This window comes from Numenius arquata, chromosome 2 (genome assembly GCF_964106895.1).
Source record: "Numenius arquata chromosome 2, bNumArq3.hap1.1, whole genome shotgun sequence".
Lineage (NCBI taxonomy): Eukaryota > Metazoa > Chordata > Aves > Charadriiformes > Scolopacidae > Numenius > Numenius arquata.
In genome coordinates, this window is record NC_133577.1 from 73,257,246 (window position 1) to 73,276,912 (window position 19,667).

The 19,667-nt window shown below is 41.8% G+C and overlaps 2 protein-coding genes across 2 annotated transcripts; one reads left to right on the plus strand and one right to left on the minus strand.

Moving 5' to 3' along the window:
• Positions 1-1,964: 1,964 nt before the first annotated feature.
• TMEM263 (transmembrane protein 263) lies at positions 1,965-9,692 on the plus strand. Its single transcript, XM_074168165.1, has 2 exons — positions 1,965-2,028; positions 6,968-9,692. The coding sequence occupies exons 1-2, from the start codon at positions 1,965-1,967 to the stop codon at positions 7,252-7,254; spliced, it is 351 nt and encodes a 116-aa protein (XP_074024266.1). The 3' UTR covers positions 7,255-9,692.
• A 538-nt stretch (positions 9,693-10,230) lies between these two features.
• MTERF2 (mitochondrial transcription termination factor 2) lies at positions 10,231-18,355 on the minus strand. The gene is made up of 2 exons (XM_074168939.1): positions 18,327-18,355; positions 10,231-13,646 (listed from the first exon to the last, which is right to left on the minus strand). Exon 2 carries the CDS (start codon positions 13,630-13,632, stop codon positions 12,439-12,441), a length of 1,194 nt encoding a protein of 397 aa, XP_074025040.1. The 5' UTR covers positions 13,633-13,646; positions 18,327-18,355; the 3' UTR covers positions 10,231-12,438.
• Between the last annotated feature and the right edge of the window lie 1,312 nt (positions 18,356-19,667).

Below are 19,667 nucleotides of genomic sequence, written 5' to 3' on the forward strand. Positions count from 1 at the left end.
GATAATAAAATCTTTCCAAATTCCTGAAAGACTAATCATCTTAATGAACAAAATGGCCACATGTTAAGTAGAAGCATAGTTGCTTCATCTTTGTACAGATGTCTTGATCAAATAATGTCAGGCCTGTCAGTTTCTTGCAGCATCTGCCTTCTCTTTCTTATAGTGCTTGATTTGATATTTTTGTTTCAAGTTGGGGAAAAAAGCAGCAACCTACATGTAACTTCACATAGCGAGGCCAAAATCCTTGTGTTTCTTCCAGCTTGCATTAGATGAATGCAAAGCAGTCATGTAGTACCTGAATCCAGTCCTTTCTCAGAACCTGATTGCCCTTGGTTGCTCCCTGGGAGCGGTTTGACTGTTTTTTCTTTTTTCTTTTTTTTTTCCTTGACTTACTGATTAAATAAAATGACAAGAAATTCTGTAATTGATTCTTTTCAGATTGCCTTGTAGCCCTCATGTATTTAGTCATCCATCTTGATGCATTGCTGCTCACTTTCCTATTTCTCAGCTTTCATGTTTGTATTTCTGGCTTTTGAGAGGTACTTGTTCAGCATTGCCATCAAATCGGCCAACCTGGTAGCAGGGGTTTTTTTGCTTGCTTTCCTGTTCAGCTTCTTGTGTCAAGGTACCTATGTTTTCTGAGTCGTGAACTGATACCCTTAGTGCTGATTGTGAGGACTCTTGAATATTCAATTTAGGCTTGCTTCGCATCCAAAGATCTATCATGTAGTGTGTGGGTGCCGGTTTTTACTGTGATGTTTTGACTTCATGATTATACTGCAAGGGTTTAGCTGTTGTTTTCCAGGTGGGTCTTCCCACCCTCAAGTTCTGCTTCTGCCTCCTCATCCTTTCTTCAGATCCCAGCCACTGTTTCCTCACCTAAAGGAGGTATGGAGAGATCTGGGCATGGCAAGACAGGCTGGAATTATTTTTGTGGTGGTCAGTGACTCCTGGAAGAAACTGAATTATTTAAAGGCTTGTATGTGCAGGGAGAAGGGAACTAATAGGTCACTGGCAGGAGGACAGAAGGATGCTGAGTGGTAAAATGCTACTTGTTTTTCTTTCCCCTTTTCCTGACCTCAGTGCCTGCTGGGGAGGGAAAGCAGGATTGGCAGGAGGGCTCAGGGGAGGAGGCAGAACTTAACACCAAGGCACACTTTGGTGGTGGAGGAAAGTAGGAGGGAAACCTGGAATAGATAATGCTTTATTCCCCTCCGAAGGGAAAATGCAGTAAGCAGAGCTGCTGGTCTGAGCTTTCACCTGTGCTTCCCCTCACTGTCAGGGACTGCTGTTCTAGAACTGCTCTGGGAAACAGCTTTTGGTGTAAAGAAATCTTTCTGAAATATTTTAATTGACAAGTTTGTGTAGAGTTAAAACAGCCTGGTTCTGCTGCTATCACCAAACTGTGTATGCAGTACTATTACAAGATAAAAGGAGTGTTTTCACTACATTTCTTCCATCTTGTTTTCATGGCATTTGTTCAAATTCTGTTGCAAGGACTTGTTTCTTTAAAGTACTACTTTCCAGGTACTGATAAATCTTACAGGCATGCTGCTGTTGTTTTTCTAGTGCCCAACACCTTTATGATCACTGGGCTTTGCTTTTTTAGTACATAAAAGCCACTGTCGTACAATAGTTTTTCTTTTCATACTGTTTTTCTTCCTAATTGCTTTTTAGGTTTGAGATGCACTTGGTGTGGGGTGGCAGCTCTCACCAAGCCTGCTGACCTGGTGGAGGGCTACTTTTTCAAGTATTAAGTCTGGCTGAAGAATACAAAAGCAGAGTCTGATAATGAAATAGTAGTTTTGGGCAGGATCTGTAACAAATCTAGAACGTATCTAGTGACGAATAAGAACTTCCTTTTCTATGGAACTTAAATTACATGAATTTTGTATTCATGAATAACATTTATGCATTGCCAGAAAAGATGTACAGCATATGTGAATTTCTTTTTTTAGGCAATAATGAATCAAACGGACAAAAATCAACAGGAAGTCCCACCATACCTTCATGATGAACCACCAGAAGGTATGTATTAGTTTTCATAATATCAAGTAAATTCACAGAATTTCATCAGAAGTTCAGATCTCTCTTTAAAAAGTGGGTCTGGAAGCTGAACACCTTTAACTTTCATTTAAGTAGCAGTAAGCAAGCCATCCCTGGGATGGGATGTGCCTGGATTGTTGTTCACTTCTGCATTATCATGATTAACACTGCATATAACTCAGTAAACAACTGTACTGATAAATTATGGAGAAGATGGGCAGATACTGAAGGACATAATTTTCAGATTAGTTTTCAGAGATGTGATTATTTCTGCTGTTCATTATGTGAGACGGAAAGAGCCCAGCTTTGCTTTTGGAGACCTTGCTGAGTTCATAGTGCGTGTGACTTTTAAACAAGATGTGTTTAAAAATACATGAAACTTCATTATTGCTTTTGGAGGCCCTTTTCCATTATACAGTTAACTGTGGTTTTAATTGTTGACTAATCTCATGGTTTCTTAAAAACAACCAACCACTTGAATTCATTAATTCAGTGGCATCTTGGTCTCCTGAACTAAATGAATCTGAAATCGGTTATTAGATCTGCAGAGGAAATGCATTTGCAAATGAGCAGAGTTCCCTTCCGGGCTGTAGAACAACAGGACTGTGAAGAGTCCTGTTTGCATACCGTGACTGGAAGCACACCAGGTCAAAAGCCATTCCTGGCACACAGGTTGTCTGTGTTCTGTCTTCTCTTGCTTTAAGACTAAATCTGTTGGACGTAGAGGTTGTTGAGTCCTGATTCCTCTTGGTTCATTGCTCTTCAATTTATAATGGCCCTTTAAAGCTCTGTTTGTTTGTTGGTTTGGGTTTTTTTTTTCTTAGCTTTTATATGTTGTATAACTGAGCAGTTTACTTCACTTGAACAACAGCATTATCCACTAACTGTAGGAGAAGGGTTGAAGTGGAATAGCTCACTCTATTCTTAACAACTACTAGGCAGGAAACACAAGTACCAGAAGATGAGAGGAAAAGGACAAATAGATTTTCATGGCACAGTGATTCTTAAGTTCTGCTATAGTTGAACTTGTTACAGTATCATGGTGTGAGGACAAAAATCTTTCTTTTTAAGCTCTTAGGGAGTTGTCAAGATCCCAGGAGCATTTCTGAAAGAAAATGCCAGGTTGGAAACTATGCCCTGATATGTGTTATCTTCAAGTCTAATTGTTAAGGTGCTGCTTTTATTTTTTTTTTTTCCCTTAAGGATTGAATTGTGTTTTATACATGTTAAACCTCACATATAGAAAGTGAACAGTGGTCTGGCTGGTAAACTACAACCGATTCTTTCTTGAGGATGGCGGTGAAACAAATAAGCATTTTTTAATCTTCCTAGAATATTGAGTAGGTTGTCCAGATTTAGAGCATAACAGCAGAGTCTGATCATCACTAGGTACTGCAAGGTTTTATTTATAATTTGTGAGCAATTAAGATTGACTTTCTTCTGCGCAGTATCTTCATTTCAGTATTACAACAACCAGTTTGAATATGAAGTCTAAATAGGTGGAGAAAGCTGGTGTAGTTTGAGGGACTAGTATGAAATGCAGTTTGTCTTAATGGAAACTCCATCCTTGAAGAGGCTTTTTCCTTTTGATTCCGTTTCACGTGCACTCTTCAAGCCTTACGAGTTTAGTTAAAGTGTTAGAATAGTCTTGAAGACCATCCGTGTTCTAAATGTCATACAGGGCCTTCGTATGTGATATGCTTACATTGTCGTAGAAAGAAGGCCAAATGAGGATGGAAGGCTACCAGTTGGATGTTGGCAAGAGATCGTCTCTGAACAGGCTGCCAAAAAAAATCCTTAGAGGAAAGGCTCAATTCCAAAACCAATTTGCAGTTTTTCGTAAAGATATAAATAGTTCCAGTTTGTTCAAATCACACTCAATGAGGTTGGTGCCCAAAGGCTTTAAAGAAATATGTATGTAGAAGAAGCTTTTGTGCTTGTGCTTGCTATGAGTAGTGCTATTCTAATGTTTTATTTTCTGCTTTGCAAGTGGCGCCAACCTTTGCAACCTACGTTCATTCAAACTCTTGTTCGCTGTTGGACTCTTTTCAGCAGGAAGCTGGCTGCAACACACCATGCTAGAGCCAACCTCTGAACAGGGAACTTGTGTCATTTTCTCCCTAGATTTAGGAATGATCTGTTTTACCTTCTTTCTCATACTGGTTAGAAACAAGGAGACCGGGAATGCATATGCTAGAATAGCCATCAACTGGCAATAAAAACTTTACAGCTGCAGGCATTTACTAGATCTAATGGACAATACAAATGGGAATGAGATGGGAATGTGGCAACCACCCTCAGAAGTTACTAATGCACCAAGTCACAGTCAGTATTTACACTTGTGAAATGGAGTAGATGTTGTCAGAGCATTGGCTGCCTGAAGTAATGTGAGGAAAAGCACATTAAGGTTACTTTTGTTTGTTTGTTTCTCTCTTGTTACTTTTTAAGTTAGATATGATGGCTTCTTTCTTGCTAACATCAGGCCTGATTTACTGAAATCAGCTCTTAAAATTCAATGGGATAAGACTTTGCTCCCATTCACCCTGATGATGGAGACACAGTTGGGTGGAAGCGAAGCACTTTTTGACCAAATTTCTTATGAGGTGTGCAGGTGTGGTCATAAGAATCCTCTACTGAATTAATACCTAGACAGTGGATTTTATATCGGGCTCTATATGCTCCTCTCTGACAGTGATTCTGTAAAGGCTTTCTGTGTATAAATAGAAATTCTGATCTCCGTGTGCTTGTGTTGGAACATTTTTGCTGGAGATGTCCAGGTTGAAAGCTGCTGGCCTAGAATGAACCAAGCAGGGGTATTATTTGGCTTTAAGTAAAAGGCTGTCATTTATGTTTATGTGGAAGTGTTCAAGGCCAGGCTGGATGGGGCTTTGAGCAACCTGGTCTAGTGGGAGGTGTCCCTGCCCATGGCAGGGGGGCTGGAGCTCTTTAAAGTCCCTTCCAGCTCTAACCATTCCATGATTCTGTGTTTCTAGTTTCCATGACTCTTTCTGTTACCTGTATCAATTTCTTCAGTAAGAGAGACTAGCTAGAAGCATTTTTAGTATTTTTTTGCTCCCTTGAGCTGCACTGTTCCTATTTATGCTTTTTTTTTTTTTGTTCACATTAGTTTTCATGTTGTAGCAAATGAGTGCTGGGAGGTGACTCTTGGAAACTGTCCTCTGAATGCGAGTTTTCAGCAGTCAGGGCACTAGAGGCAGAGACCTGTTCTGCTGGTTCTCCAAAGGCATGTTGCAGTGCACAGTGAATGCCTTTTATAGAGGCTTGGATATAGGTCTCTGGTGGATCTAGAGCTGATTCTTCTTTTCCCCTGCCTCTCTATACTCGTCCTCTTCTAAGCATGTTCTTTCTGCTGCTGACTCCCTCACCTCTTTATTTCGTGATTATTTCTTCCCTAGCTCTGCTCACTGTGGTTCCACTTGCTCTTTTCTTGGTTGCCCCTGCTGTTTTTTTTTTCCCGAGAAAGGAAAATGTGTCTGTTAAATCCCATATATTATCTACAGGTAGCTAGAAAATACAAAAAAACCTCTGGGACTCTTGCCCTGCTTGTAGCTGTTTCTTTCCATGGTTTTCTCTGAAGTCTTTTTAAAGTGTTGGGAGTTGGTGAGGAATTGACGAGACAGGAGGTGAAGAACACTTACATGCACAACATTCGTGAGATCAGATATTTCTTGAGGCTCACATTGAAAATACCTTAGAGACAAACCTGTGTCAGGGCTACTAGTTTATAGGTGCAGTAGGTGATATTTTCTGTTTCATCTTCCTATTTCTTTGAAGATTAGATGATGCTTATACTGTAGTGGGAGTTGCAGTCTTAATTCCCTTTAGAGGCAAGACACATTTATCTTTAGGATTTTGAAGCCTCCGTTTAGAAATATGAAGTAATTAGTAAACTATTGGGAGACTAAGTTGCTAACTCTGAGAGTCTTTCTATTACTCTAATACTATTATTTTGAGGCTATGTAATTGTACCATAAATACAGAATAGGAATTGACTTATACAGCATATAGCAAGAAACTATGCAAAATGCAGGTTAAACGTAACATCAAAAAGAGAAAATATATTTATGTGATCAATAACATGGAGAAGTCCTATGGTTTGAAATTTGGTTTTGTGCATCATATTGGGACTTCCGTTGTAAGCCTGTAACTCCTTGCTATTGTTAATCAATACCTTTATGGACCACTTCTGTTATTTAACGAGCTTATTGGGCAGTTGGACACTTCCCTCCCTCACCTCTCTTTCCCTGTCCAAATTATAGAAAAGGCCTTTTTAGGACAAAATTAGATTTGTGTGCGTGAAGAAGAAAGGAAGTTATACAGTGAAGAGCTGGTATCAGTTTTGTCCTTCTTATTCTCTTTTTTGACTCCTCTGATTGCTCTCTTGCTTGTAACCTTCTTTCCCTCTTTCCTGACCCCTGTACACAACCCTTGTTAACACTTCTTCAAAACAGTAATTACTAAGGAAAGAAGCAACTTTGTCTCAAGGTGAGCTCTTTCAAAGAGCACCTCTTTTTTAATAAACCTTTGGCTCTGCTTCTCTGGGAAACTTTTTCCAGTTCTTCCTTAGAGATTTGAACAGCAGGGTAGCACTACTGCTTTTGAGGGCCCCCCTCTCTGTGGGGAATATTAGTATGGGGGGGGAAGAGGAGGCTGTGTCATCCCCCCTATTAATAAAGTCCAGAAATGAGGCTAATTTAGCCATGAGACCTTCCAGAGTCTGGGAGGGTAGTGGTGCATATAGAGGACAGAAGTTTATCGCATAAGACCATATTTACTTGTGTTTTAGAGAACAGCATTGTCTCGCTATGTCTCACTGCAGCAAAGTGTCTTTTCTTACTTGGAACTGTGGTTCTTTTGATTATAGCACTGTGATTGATCTGCTTGTTGTTTCCTCCCTTAGGTTCGTTAAAGGACCACCCGCAGCAGCAGCCTGGCATGCTTTCTCGTGTGACTGGTGGCCTCTTCAGCGTCACGAAGGGAGCTGTTGGTGCCACAATTGGGGGTGTTGCTTGGATTGGAGGGAAGAGCTTGGAAATTACCAAAACAGCAGTCACATCTGTGCCTTCAGTGGGAGTGGGGCTAGTCAAAGGAAGTGTTTCTGCTGTGGCTGGAGGTGTTACAGCTGTAGGATCTGCCGTTGCAAGTAAAGTGCCTTTAACAGGAAAGAAAAAGGATAAGTCTGACTAAAACCAAAACTGAGACATACTTGATTCTCCAGAATATTGCATCAGTGGCATTAAAATCTGCTGAGATTTGGACCGTGAGAAGCCATGTGTCTTGGACACTTTATCTTCTAAAGAGTTGTGCAAGTAACTCGATTTCATCTGTAAAGGACAAGAAGCTTGGCTAGCACAGAGTATGAAGATGTATTAGAGCCTAGATTGAAGCTTTGTATCTGGTGAAATGTTACACTTGATAACTATAGAAGTGAGTAAGTGTATCTGAAGGGATAATACATATTTGAATATTCGTTTACTGTAAGTCTTTTGCAGTTTTGGACTAAAAATGTGGACATAGAAACTGGGTAATCTCTGCTGTTCCATCAATATGAGGAGATGCCGTTTATTGTTCTCAGTGGTTTCCCCATCCTCCTGCTAAGGATCCTTCAGCTGGTGTAACAGCAGGGTTGGACGGACCCCAGTAGTTCCCGTTATGAAACTGTATTTGCAAGCAGCCTGTAAACTTATCCATGACCACGTTCTGCTAGTGCAGACTGGAGCAAATGGAACTGGAGGTGTGGAGAAATTGGAAATGAGAGTGGGAGACAGAAGTGAGACAGTTTGACAACATGGTAGAAGGGATCATAAAGAGTATACTAACTTAATGCCTTATTAGAAAAAAAAAATATATCTTTTTTTTACGAAGTGAAGCTGTGTAAAGAAAACCTGTCCTGTCGTTTCAGTGCAGTTCACAGAATGAGCTTTAGACTCTTCTTTACAAATCCTGGTATCTGAAACTTTGTCAGTTTTTCCTGAAAACAAGATTGCTCCATCTCAGGTGTATTTAATGATACACATCTATCTCCCGCAAGTGAAAACTTGCTTCTAATAAACTTTTTGTAGACACTAGACAAAATGAGGACTTAATGGAAACCGGGCTGATTTTTGTGGTCGTCTAGCACAACTGTCTGACTTTAAAGAAATTCCTTTGTGTAGTTGGAAACCACTGAAGAACCAGCAAAGCTGTTCTCTCAGCTCCACGGTGTGCCAGGTTAGCTTCTCGCTCTGTTTAAGCAAATGCAAGGAGTTTTTCACTACATCTTTCTCTCATACTTTGCATTTTTGATTTTTGAATAAAATGCAATACTTTTATTTAAAACAAACCAAAAAAGGTAGAACGAGGCCTTAAAAAAAAAAAAAATCATCCAAGTAAATAGTATACTGACAGATTCCAAGTGTTGACACACCTCAAATGGGAACATCTGTAAGGTTCTCTGCAGCGTGTCAGGCAAAATGCACTTGTAATACACAGCTTGAGGTTGCCTTAAAGTAGAAGGTGTTGGTGATCGTGTGTGTGTGTGTGTGTGTGTGTGTGTGTGTACTGACTTTGCAAATAAGTAACCTCTTTGGAAGCCCATAGAAGACAACTGTGAATGTTGTGTATGCAGTATTTTCCAAAAACTTGTATTCCTACAGAGAACTTACAAGAAGGGTATAGAGAGAGACTTTTTAGAAATTAAAAAAAATAATAAATCCAAACGTATCAGTTGTCTAAAGCTTAGTCTGATATTCATGGGTGTTGGAAGTAGACTATGTGTAAGTTATGGTACAGTAGTCACCTAGTCTCTCTGAGCCATGAGTACTTCAGCTGCAGCCTGGAACAACTTTTATTTGATATTGTTAATTGTTGTATATGTTGGTAGCACGTTATTCATAAGCGTGGGGATTTGGGGTGGCAGGGAGAGCAAAAGCTCAGCAAACGAAATTATCTGCCCCTTTTGTTAGTTCTACCAGCTGCTTCACTCCATGCTGCTGTGAGGGCGTGACGAGGTAAGTTTATGCAACAAATGGAAGACTTTAACTGTTTTTTTTCATTAGTCAAAAGCTAATTGCATAGAGTACAGACTAGTGTAGTTTAAGGATGCCATTTAGCTCTAGAAATGAGCTGGCTTGGGTATCGGAGGCAATCTAACTGCAGCAAATAATTCAGTATCGTCTGCTCGCTTGGCAGTATGTGGATGTATCCCCAAAGTGCTACCGCTGAACTGTTAAGAGTCACCTGTTTGGAGCATAGTGATATTTGTGACACTCAACCCAACCCTTCGTAATTGTTTACTGAAAACATAAATGTTGAACCGGTCACACTTTTTTTTTTTTTTTTAATGTCATTCTCTAATTTTTATACTATGAAACTTGCTGCAAAACAAGTGTGGTCTGAGATAAGCGATGTTACTTCTGTAAAGAGCTGCCAACACTTCATTATGTCTTGTTCTTAACGTACCCTGTAGTTATTACTTCTGAATCTTGTAACTGAAAAGCTTTACATGGCATATGGTTTTAGTTTTCGAAACGAGCTTTGTCCTATATCCTGCATATTTTCCATTCACTTGTGAAACTTGCGTAGTCTTTAAAAACTTGTTCTGATTCTGTCCTGACACTTGTGAAACATTAAATTGTTGCTGTTTCAGACATTTGAAAGCTTCCTAGTTAATTTGTGGAGAAAGGCATACACAGATGTGCCTCTTCCCAACTGTATCGTGCCCCAGAGTGCCTTTCATCTGCATCTAAACAGCGCCAACCAACTCTTAACAAAAACTAACTTCTCTGTGGTGTTGGCTGTGCATAGACACAAAATCCCTTGAACCAATTTTATTATTTTTTTTTTTTTTTTATCTGGGAACTGAGGCTTGGGGATACCCACTTCTAAGATTATAGTGAGCTGAATGGAATATGGAACTGAAGTTTTCAGGCAGAGTTGGATTGTTCTTGTGTTTTGGAGTTGGTTTTGTGGTGATTTTATTTTATTTACCTTTTCCGAGCTCTCATTTCAAAAGGGGAAGATGTTTATGAAACTACTTGTGTGCCTGACCGCTCCCTACGTAACAAAATGCTGGTCTACAGGCTTTTATGTGCTGGACTTAAATGGTATAAACTGGTTTGCATTCACTGTGAGTAACAGCAAGAGATAAGGAAGCAGATTTCAGCAATACAACATTTTGGTAATTGGGAGCTTCCCTGAGGTTTTATTATAAATGAATCCTGTGAAGAAGAGAGAAACCAGTCCCAGGCATAGAGTTGTGAATGAAGGATCGAATGAATTTTGCTCTGCTAGTAAGAAAAAAGGAGTCTTTCTGCTTATGCTTTCGCTTTGAAAGGGGAGGAGGAGAAATTGAACCATTCAGAATGGAACATGAGTTTCTGGTAACTCAGGCTGTGACTTAGTTAAGGAAATGTGTCTCTTGTCTCTTTTGTTCGCTGCTGCTGGGGATAAGCTGTTTCAGGAACTTAAAAAACAGACACCTGTGGAAATGCTGAAAGTAAATTTTCAGGGCAGACATGGTTTTACGTCTTAGTTTCCTTTTCATTCTAAACCACCGATGGGTTCCGTAGTTCAGCGTTAGAGAGCGTATTATGAATAGCTTCAGCGAGCTGAAATGCCCCCTTGTGTCTGAGGGGAAGGATGCTTTTGAATTCAAATAACATTGTGGTCTGCTTAATAGTCAAGCGCTGAAGGACAGCCAGAAAGTGACAAAGGCAAGTCCCTATGAATTTTTAATATGGCTGTCTTCCCAGTTTCCTCTTGGAAAACGATAATGCGTTTTGACGAGTCAGCAAAGAAACGGCTTAGTAAGACTGACTCCTGTCGTGCTGGTGATACGTGCCACCTCCTGCATTCTCGCCACTGTCGCACAGGCTCTTATACCGGCGGTGTTTTTTTCCCCACAAGCGGCTGTCACGTCCACACTCGCCTGCATGGCGGGGAGCTTTAAGACCTTCAGCTGTTGAGATCTTGGCACTGCTCTGACCAGATGTTTCTAGCCCTTCTCCAAGCTTGCAGTGCATAACGTAGCAGGCTATATAAAATCGTCGTCTTGCAGCCCACCCTCTCAACAAGTAATTCAATACCAGCTTTCCTCAGCAATTTAAAACTTCTTGTTAAGAAAAGGAACCCTGGACTTGCTGCCAAAATGTCTGTTAAAAATGACCTTGAAGAATGGCCTGGGGCGGGGGGGGGGTGTAACTGGTTTTTCTCCCGCTGTCAAGCAGGAACGTGTATGGAATAGTTGCTTAGGAAAGTCTTCCTGAGAAATAAAATCACTGATGATCCCAATTCTAGATCATCAGTGATTCTACTAATTTATATTATCATTCACAGCCCATAAATGAAAATAAATAAAATCCCCTGAGGACTTACACACTGTCAGATAGTTACTATTTTGAAAGCCACCACTTGTCAACAATTAACCATATGATGATATCTGAGAAGCAGTGTCACCCGTATATTTAGAAACTGTGGCAGCTGTTTGCAAGTCTGGTAGTCATTTTTTAATCACTAGTGGTTTATGGACTAGAGTTTTGTTACATCTAATATAAAAGCATGACTTTTTCCTTTCTCCTGCAATCATTTGAGACTCATTCGAGTCTCTCCATAACCTTTTCTCTCCCTGAGCTTTGCTAGAAAAAAAGAAATTAAGAACTAGACAATAGCAATAAATGTATTTCCTCCTGCCGCAAACCTTTTGCAAAAGGAGTAAATTTTGAAGTCTCAGAAATATGAAGGAGGTTGTCTTGTAGTTTCTTTGCATTATGGTTTGTACACAAACATACTAGGGCCTACATTACTGTAGAAGTCACTAAATAAAAATACTGTGTCCTGCCCCTGTTCTCAGACTGCGCTCTAGCTAGGCTTTCCTATCCGTGAAATAAAGTCTGCTGCAGTTCTGGATCTGGGAGTAAGAGCTACTTATTCAACAATAAGGAAGGGAACTCCAGAAGAGTCTCCAAAAGTCAGTGAACAGTGGTTTGATGAACACTGCTGGAAAAAATAACCCTTTTCTCTTTCTCCGATAAAGATTGAGCTAATCACTACCACGGGGTGGACTGTGCAGTGATAGAGCTGAAAATCCAAAGCAGTTAATGCCCTATTAGACAGGGAAATGTAACAGAACCAAAAAAAAACCCCATGTGAGGTCCTCCCTGGAGGGGAAAAAAAGGCAACTTTTATCATAACCAGGTTCTATATATTACTTGAAAACCCTAGAAAGCTACAATTGTTTTATGAAGTTGTGCCTAACACCCAGTCCAGAACGAAGTACAGCATAAGACTACAGTCTGGTTAAGATTGCTTTTAGTTTTGGCTCTTCTCAAAGAACCAACATCTCTTTTCTTTTTGATAGTTTTCTTTTGCGTAATTTAAAGGACAGCATTCAAATTAATCTTCAATGTTTATAGGAGCAACAGGATTAAAAATTGGTCTCTCCTTCTTCGACTGTATCTTACCATAACTGACTTCGAAATCTTTCTTAGTACCATTCAAGTTTTCTAGAGTTCCACTCTTTATATCGTATCCCAAAGCAGAGAGTTTTTTAATTCGGTACTGAACGATTTGCGTTGTCAATTCCAGCACCATCGGTGTCTCTCTAATCTGCGCTACAGAAATTCCTTCCTTCAGCAGGCCTTCAAGTCTTTCTTCCAAAACCGGAACAGAATAGTAGAGAAGGGCTGGGCATTTCAGCACTAGCTGTTTTAATTCTTGATCGCTGCACTTGAAGACATTTTGGGAAAAAAGCATGCTCTTCTGCATAGTAGTAGGAGTAAGTTGAAAAATGAAGCCTTTAAGTTTGGACAGCAGCTGTAGAACTTCATGGTCAGTGAAATCATTCTTCTGGAGAAATTCCAAATTCTCCTGGATTGTGCTGGAGGTATTTAATAAAATAAATGGATTTTGGCTTAATAGCTTCAGTATCCAGATCTTCATATTTGCATCAGAACCTCCCAAACTTAAATAATTTCTTTGTAACGTCTCTATCACATTTCTGGTTTTCTCAACAGGATTGTAGAAAATACTGGGTGCGCTTGTCAAGAACCTGGTGATTATATGATTCTTAAGTCCTAACTCTTGAAAAAACAGTATATTTGCCTTCTGGTTTTCATGACAGTCAATAGTGAAAAAAGACTCTGGAAATTGCTCTATTAATTTAATCAACTGTTTTTCATTCTGGCATACTAATTGCCATAGAGCTCTTTGAGAGTTTATCTCTGCAGGGGTGTGGAGAATTGCCTCTGGGCAGCGTTCTAAAATGTTGGCTATAGCAGTCTTGTCTGCTCCCATTTCTTGTAAGATACCAGAAATTTCTTTCACATAGGCCACATCCTGGAGAAGGACCCATTCCTTTAGTCTGCGTATCTTCTTAACGTCAACTGACAATCTGTGGAGACTCTCAATGGTTTCTTTATTTTCCTCTCTCGATTTTGTGTCAGTTGTGTAACTGGAATGTATTGGGAAGCTCCTCTTTGCTACTTCAGTCCATACTGAGGAAAAATTCCATCCTGGGTTACAGTAGTGAGATCTCGTCAACAGAAGAGTAAATGCATCTTTTGCACCGTGAGCGGCTCCTCTCAACATCGTGGAATTCAGCCCTATGGAAAGAGAACAACTCTAAGAAAACACACTTAAGGCACAAGTTATACCTCATAATGTTCTCAGAGATGTTGGTATTTAGACTAAGCTGGCGTAAGAAATTACTCTCAACGGTGATTTTTCTTATTAGCACAAAATTCAGCTTGCATGTGAAAGCAGGGAGAAGAGGAAAGACTTTTGAAAGGGTAATGTTCTGATGGATGCTTCACTAGAACAGTAACGTGGACGCAACAAACCTGACGTGGGGGCAGGGCTCTGTCCGTATAAACGCTTGCAGTCATACAGGAACCCAACTGTCAGCCGCTTCCTGCAGCTAACGTTGTTAATTACATTACAGCTCACTCGTGCTACATTAGAATAAATGTTTCATGCAATTTAATGTGACAGTAATTCTACCAAATTAATTTTTTTAAAAAGCAGCTTCAGTATCTTTCTTAACTCTTCTGAATGGACTTGCTGAACTTCTCAAGCATTGTTTGGAGTGTGACTTGTTCCTTCGTGTGTCAGAGACCCCCTGGTGCTCCTTCAGCAGCAGTTCACAGCCTAACAGCATTGTGAAATCATTCTTGTTATAATTAAGGGGAAAAAAAAAAGTCATCAAAACCTTTATGAATCTGTTTTTTCACTAGATGAGTCTTGTTAATTGGGTTCTGAATAAGCACACTGGTGTTTTGAGGGAGGAAGAAAGTATACTGCAACATCTTCAGGCCTTCACTTGCCTCTTCCAGCACCTACTTTGCTACAGCCACCCTTTGCGCTGACGCCTTATTTCTGTCTCTGGGTCACTTCTGTCATTGCCGGCCACCCCCAGTGGGCAGAGAGTCCTCCTGGAATAGGTGCGTGGGTGGCTCTGCTGGGGTCCACCTGGCAACCCGAGGGTAGTGGTGGGGAACCCCATGCCCCACCTTTGCTCCACCTGCCCGATGGGTATCGCCAATGGCGCGTGTGGTGCCACCTGCTCTGACACGGCCGACGGAGCCGCACCAGTCAGGCAGAGATAGCATTAAGTGTATTTTTAACTTCCTAGGTGGTGTTTTCATAACAACCTTTAAGAAAGCATGGACCGTGAAGGGAGAATTGCTGGCCTGTGAAATACTCGCACAAACTGCCGTTGCTGGTAACGTGCTTAAAACTGCTCAAATTGAAAATGAGGGGGGGAAAAAAATGATACAATTTGTGCATTTGACAATTCTATTTATACAGTTGCTTTCACCTCTCCTAAAGTATAGCATGCTTCAAAGCATACCTATGTGAGCACTAAGTTAACAGTCTTTTCTCTACTAAAAAAACCTTAATTTATGATCATGCAGCCTAATCTCCTACATAACAGAGCATGAAGCCTAATGCAGGAACAGCTGTACGAGACCCCTAGATCTTTATAACCCATCTTTAAAGAAAATACATGGTTTGTTTAAAGATCTTAAGTGATAGAGCCTCTATCTAGTTGCCAGGTAAAGTTAAATACTTTCCAGGGGTAAAATACTTTATCTGAAGAAAGTGTACCTTTGCTTTGAAGTTGATGTTTTTCAGCTTCTAAAAGCTGGACTCTTGTTATGTTACTACATCATAAACTAATAGAATAAGACATAAAAATAATTTCCTATGTGCAAGCTTATGTTATCAACTGAAGCTGTTTATTGGTAACTTGTTTTTCTGTAGTATTCAAATCTCTGAGGCAAAATCTGATTGTTTAACGAAGCTGCTTGTGTCATAACCCCAAGGCTAATGATTTTATCTTCATAAACTTTTTGAAAAGTGCTGTCCAGGAAGCTCCACCACAGGACGAGCAACTTTTTCCCAATAGCCCCGAAAGGACTCTTAAGTGTAGGTAAGTCACAAACTTTTCATGTGCTGACCTTTCTGTGTCCTGAAAAAGTGACTGTTTCACAGGGACTGCAAACTAAAGCCTCCCCTCCACAGGGAGTGACACAACCGCTTGTGTTCGAGTACTCTGAGCAGTTCTATTCAATTGAGTGGGTCCAGTCAGAGTAAACAACCTCTGAAGGATCAGGCTTTCTTCATCAATGCTTCAGCTCAGCTGGAAACTGCCAGCAAAGTAAAGTATTGTTACAATTGTTTGGGATGTCAGATGATAACTTTCAAAGTACAAACTCGAAAAATAACTAACCGTGAATTTCACTTCAATGTGTAATCCTGCTGTTAAACAAAATTGCCTTATGAGTAATACAGTCACTTAAAATACAGTCATTTTATCTATTATAGAGCTTTTAAAAAATTCTGATATATTAAATTGTGCTCTTCCAAGATCTGACATGGAAACAATTGTTATGTGCACTTAGAAGAAGCTTTATGTTGTCTGAAAATCTTTGACATCACAATCAATTTCTTCCTGTTGTTAGTGAGGAACATCCATGCAGAAACACAGAATGCTATAAAAGGAAGGAAAACTTTATTTGCTAAACCACGTATGACTGGGGGAGTCAGGACCCCCTGTAAAGCACTAAGCAAAGTATCACATGCAAAATCAGATGAATGGATTTTAATGTCATGGTGTTCTCTAGAAACTGAGAAGATGATTAAGAGTTATCATTTGGTGTATTTTAGAGACCATAGATGACAGTATCATATTTCCAGGGTATGTAACCTATTCCAAGAAGTTCAGAGGGCTCTTAAAGCTCATGCTGGACTACTGTCCTAATATGCAGCACCCCACTGCAACTTCTTACATACCTATATCGCTGTGGGGATTGTAAATCAATTGAGAGATTAAGAAAAAAACTGAGCAGTTTAGACATTTGCTCTCAGTGCCAGCAGCACCCTCTTATTGCCAGGTGTCATAACAGCAATAGGGAAGTGAACTAATGTCTACCTGGAAGTTATCTGTGATCCTGCTTGTTGGCACACTTGCAGTCACCTGTATCTACAGATGAAAGGGCTGTTTTAAATTCCATTATCTAATGAGACTCCTATGTATATCTTCTATAGGAGATGGATACTAGGATCAACTGGTTGATCCATTCCTCATTTCATTCAGAAATTCTCAATTTTGAATGTGTACTTTGAGACCCAAACTTCATTTTTTGAAAAATTAGCAAACCAACCTCTTGCTCATGTCGTATTTTTCACAAAATCTTTCACTAAAGAGAGCTACGCTATGGCTACTACTGTATGCTGGTCACTGCCATTCTTAGTACAGCAAGCTGTAGCCAGGTCTTAGTAGGCTGTAGAGAATTAAATGGAACTACTAAATGCCCAGATTGAACTTTGAATTAACCAGGAAGAATAGGTATCTACCTAGAAGAGAGCAGTCTAGATAGGATTCGAATAGCTTGTGATGAAATCTGGAGCAGTAATAGGTAGCAGTTTTGTGATTAATGCAGAGTAGAGTAAGCATTCATGCTTCTGCACTTACAGACAAAAAATGAATCACTGCTTTGCATCAGTAGTAGAAATGAGGTAAAGGAGGATTACAAAAATACGCTAGACCAACATAAAGCTTTCTAGAAAAAAACTACAGAGGATCCTAGAATAATGATCCAGGTTGGCAGGGACCTCAAGAGCTCAAAGTAAAGTCTGCTATGATATAAGACCAGGCTGCTTTTTCCAGTCAGGTCTTGAAAACCCCCATGGATAGAGACCCTGTCCAGCCTCTCTGGGCTGCCTGTTCTACTGCTTGATTCTTGTGGGGGAAAAAAGCTTTTCCTTCTCTCTAGGAAAGGAAAGAAATGAAAAAAAAAAAAAAAAAAAAGCTTAAGGAAGCATAGCATTACTTAAGCCAAAGGTCACCAAGTGGTGTTTTCAGTAGAGAAAACTGAAAGCTAGCAGTCACAGCCTGGTTGCATAAGCCTAGCTACCTGGACCATCTCTATCCGCATATCCCTTTTCTTCCCCTTTGGACTCTGCTTTGGGGCAGAGGGGCTGGAGGAAGATGCAGGGCTCTTTCTGCCCATCCAGCCAGAGCCCTGTTACCCTGGCTGGGCTCTGCCGTGTTGCTGAAGTCACCTGGCAGAAAAGTCACTCCTGGCCTACAAGTGGGACTTGCACCCAAGGCTTTTATAGACTGACAGAACGGCTAGAGTTGGAAGGGATGTTAAAGACCATCTAGTTCCACCCCCCTGCCATGGGCAGGGACACCTCCCACTAGAGCAGGTTGCTCAAAGCCCCATCCAGCCTGGCCTTGAACACCTCCAGGGATGGGGCATCCACAGTTTCTCTGGGCAACCTGTTCCAGTGTCTCACCAGCCCCACAGTGAAGAATTTCTTCCTAACATGTAATCTAAATCTCCCCTCTTTCAGTTTAAAACTGTTACCCCTCGTCCTATCTCTGCCTTCCCTGACCAGGAGTCCCTCCCCACCTTCCCCGCAGGCCGCCGGTAGGTACTGGAAGGCCGCTATAGGCTCTTCCCGGAGCCTTCTCTCCTTCCCAACCACCCACCGCTAACAAAACACGCCGCTTCTCCTCCCGCACCTCGCCCCCTTTATCGTCGGGCTGTCGCCATTGTCACGACACGGCCGCGCCTGTCGCCCACCCGCGGGTGGCCCAACGCCGCGTCAGCCGGCCCGCTAACGGCGGCGCCCCGCCCTGAGGGCCGCGACGGGGCTTCCCTCACCGGCCAGCGTTCGGCGGGACGTTTCTGAGGCCCCCCTACGCCCCCGGTGTGAGGCGGCGAGAGCCGGCCGGGACCGACCCGCCGCCCCCGTCCCGCAGCGCGCCTGACCTGGCTGGGCTCGCCGCAGCGCCGCGCTGGGCCCTACCACCGCTGCCGGGCGGGGGGGAAGGGGAGAAGGAGGATGTACCATGTGGCGGCCGCGGCGAGGATGCGGGGGGAGGGGAAGGGGGGGTGGCGGGTGGCAGCGAGGGACAGTGATCCGGGCTGAGTTTGCGGGAAAGGAGGACTCGGGCACCCCGCCGGCTGCGAGCGGGGCGCGGTGTAGGTCGTCTCTCGGTAAACTCTGTTCTTAATCTCTTCCTGAGATCAGCCGAGGTTCTTCCGCCCGTTACAGCAGGCTTCAGCGTGATTAGAAATGGTTAAAGGTGGTTGGATTCAAACAGCTTTCAAGAGAGAATTAATGTAGTAAATGAAAAAAAAAAAAAATTCAAAATAATTTGAAAATCGATCATTTCGAAGTCTTACAATAGACTCATAGAATAATTGTCTAGGTTGGAACGGACCTTTAAGATCATCGAGTCCAACCATCAACCTAATACTGACAAAAACCATCATTAAACCATGTCCCTCAGCGCCATGTCTGCCCGTCTTTTAAATACCTCCAGGGATGGTGACTCAAGCACTTCCCTGAGCAGCCTGTTCCAAAGCTTGACAACCCTTTCTGTGAAGAAATTTTTCATAGTATCCATCCTAAACCTCCCCTGGGGATACTTGAGGCCATTATCACTTGTTACTTGGGAGAAGAGACCTAACCCCACCTCTCTACACCCTCCTTTCAGGCAGTTGTAGAGAGCTGTAAGGTCTCCCCTCAGCCTCCTTTCCTCCAGGCTGAGCAACCCCAGCTCCCTCAGCCGCTCCTCATAAGATTTGTTCTCCAGACCCTCCCCAGCTTCGTTGCCCTTCTCTGGGCACGCAAAGAAATGAACGTTTTAAAATTAGGCTACTTTGCGTGCCTGTGTTCTGGTGGGAAGCAGGTGATCCTGTTGATTCGGTAAGGGAAATGCTCTGTTTCCAGTATTTATCCCAAACTGAAGCTGAAATAATGGGGCCGGTGAGGCCTTGCGCCCTGTGTGGCACAGCAGTGACCGTACCCAGCAGTCACAGCCCTGGGGCTCCTGGTACCAAAGGTGTTGACCTCGGCAAAGATGCGTCAACTCGATTTGGAAGTGGAACCCTGAAAAATCTCTTCAGGATCACATCTGGATGGGAAGCAACACCGACGTGATGACAGGAGGCTCGGCTTTCATCAGCATATTTTCTTCCAAGTGATCACTGTGCTTATTACAGGATAAAAGAATAAAATTCCCAAAGGTCGTCATTGGATTTATAGTGTTTTGCTGGTGGTGTTTCAGAAGTGAAACGAGCTGTGATGCTGAGAATCATCTTGCT

Bases quoted from the DNA above. Each gene is read 5' to 3' on its own strand.
- TMEM263 (XM_074168165.1), top strand. From the start codon at position 1,965: ATGAATCAAACGGACAAAAATCAACAGGAAGTCCCACCATACCTTCAT. The intron at 2,029-6,967 runs GTATGTATTAGT...TTCCTCCCTTAG, and splicing joins TCATGATGAACCACCAGAAG to GTTCGTTAAAGGACCACCCG.
- MTERF2 (XM_074168939.1), bottom strand. From the start codon at position 13,632: ATGTTGAGAGGAGCCGCTCACGGTGCAAAAGATGCATTTACTCTTCTG.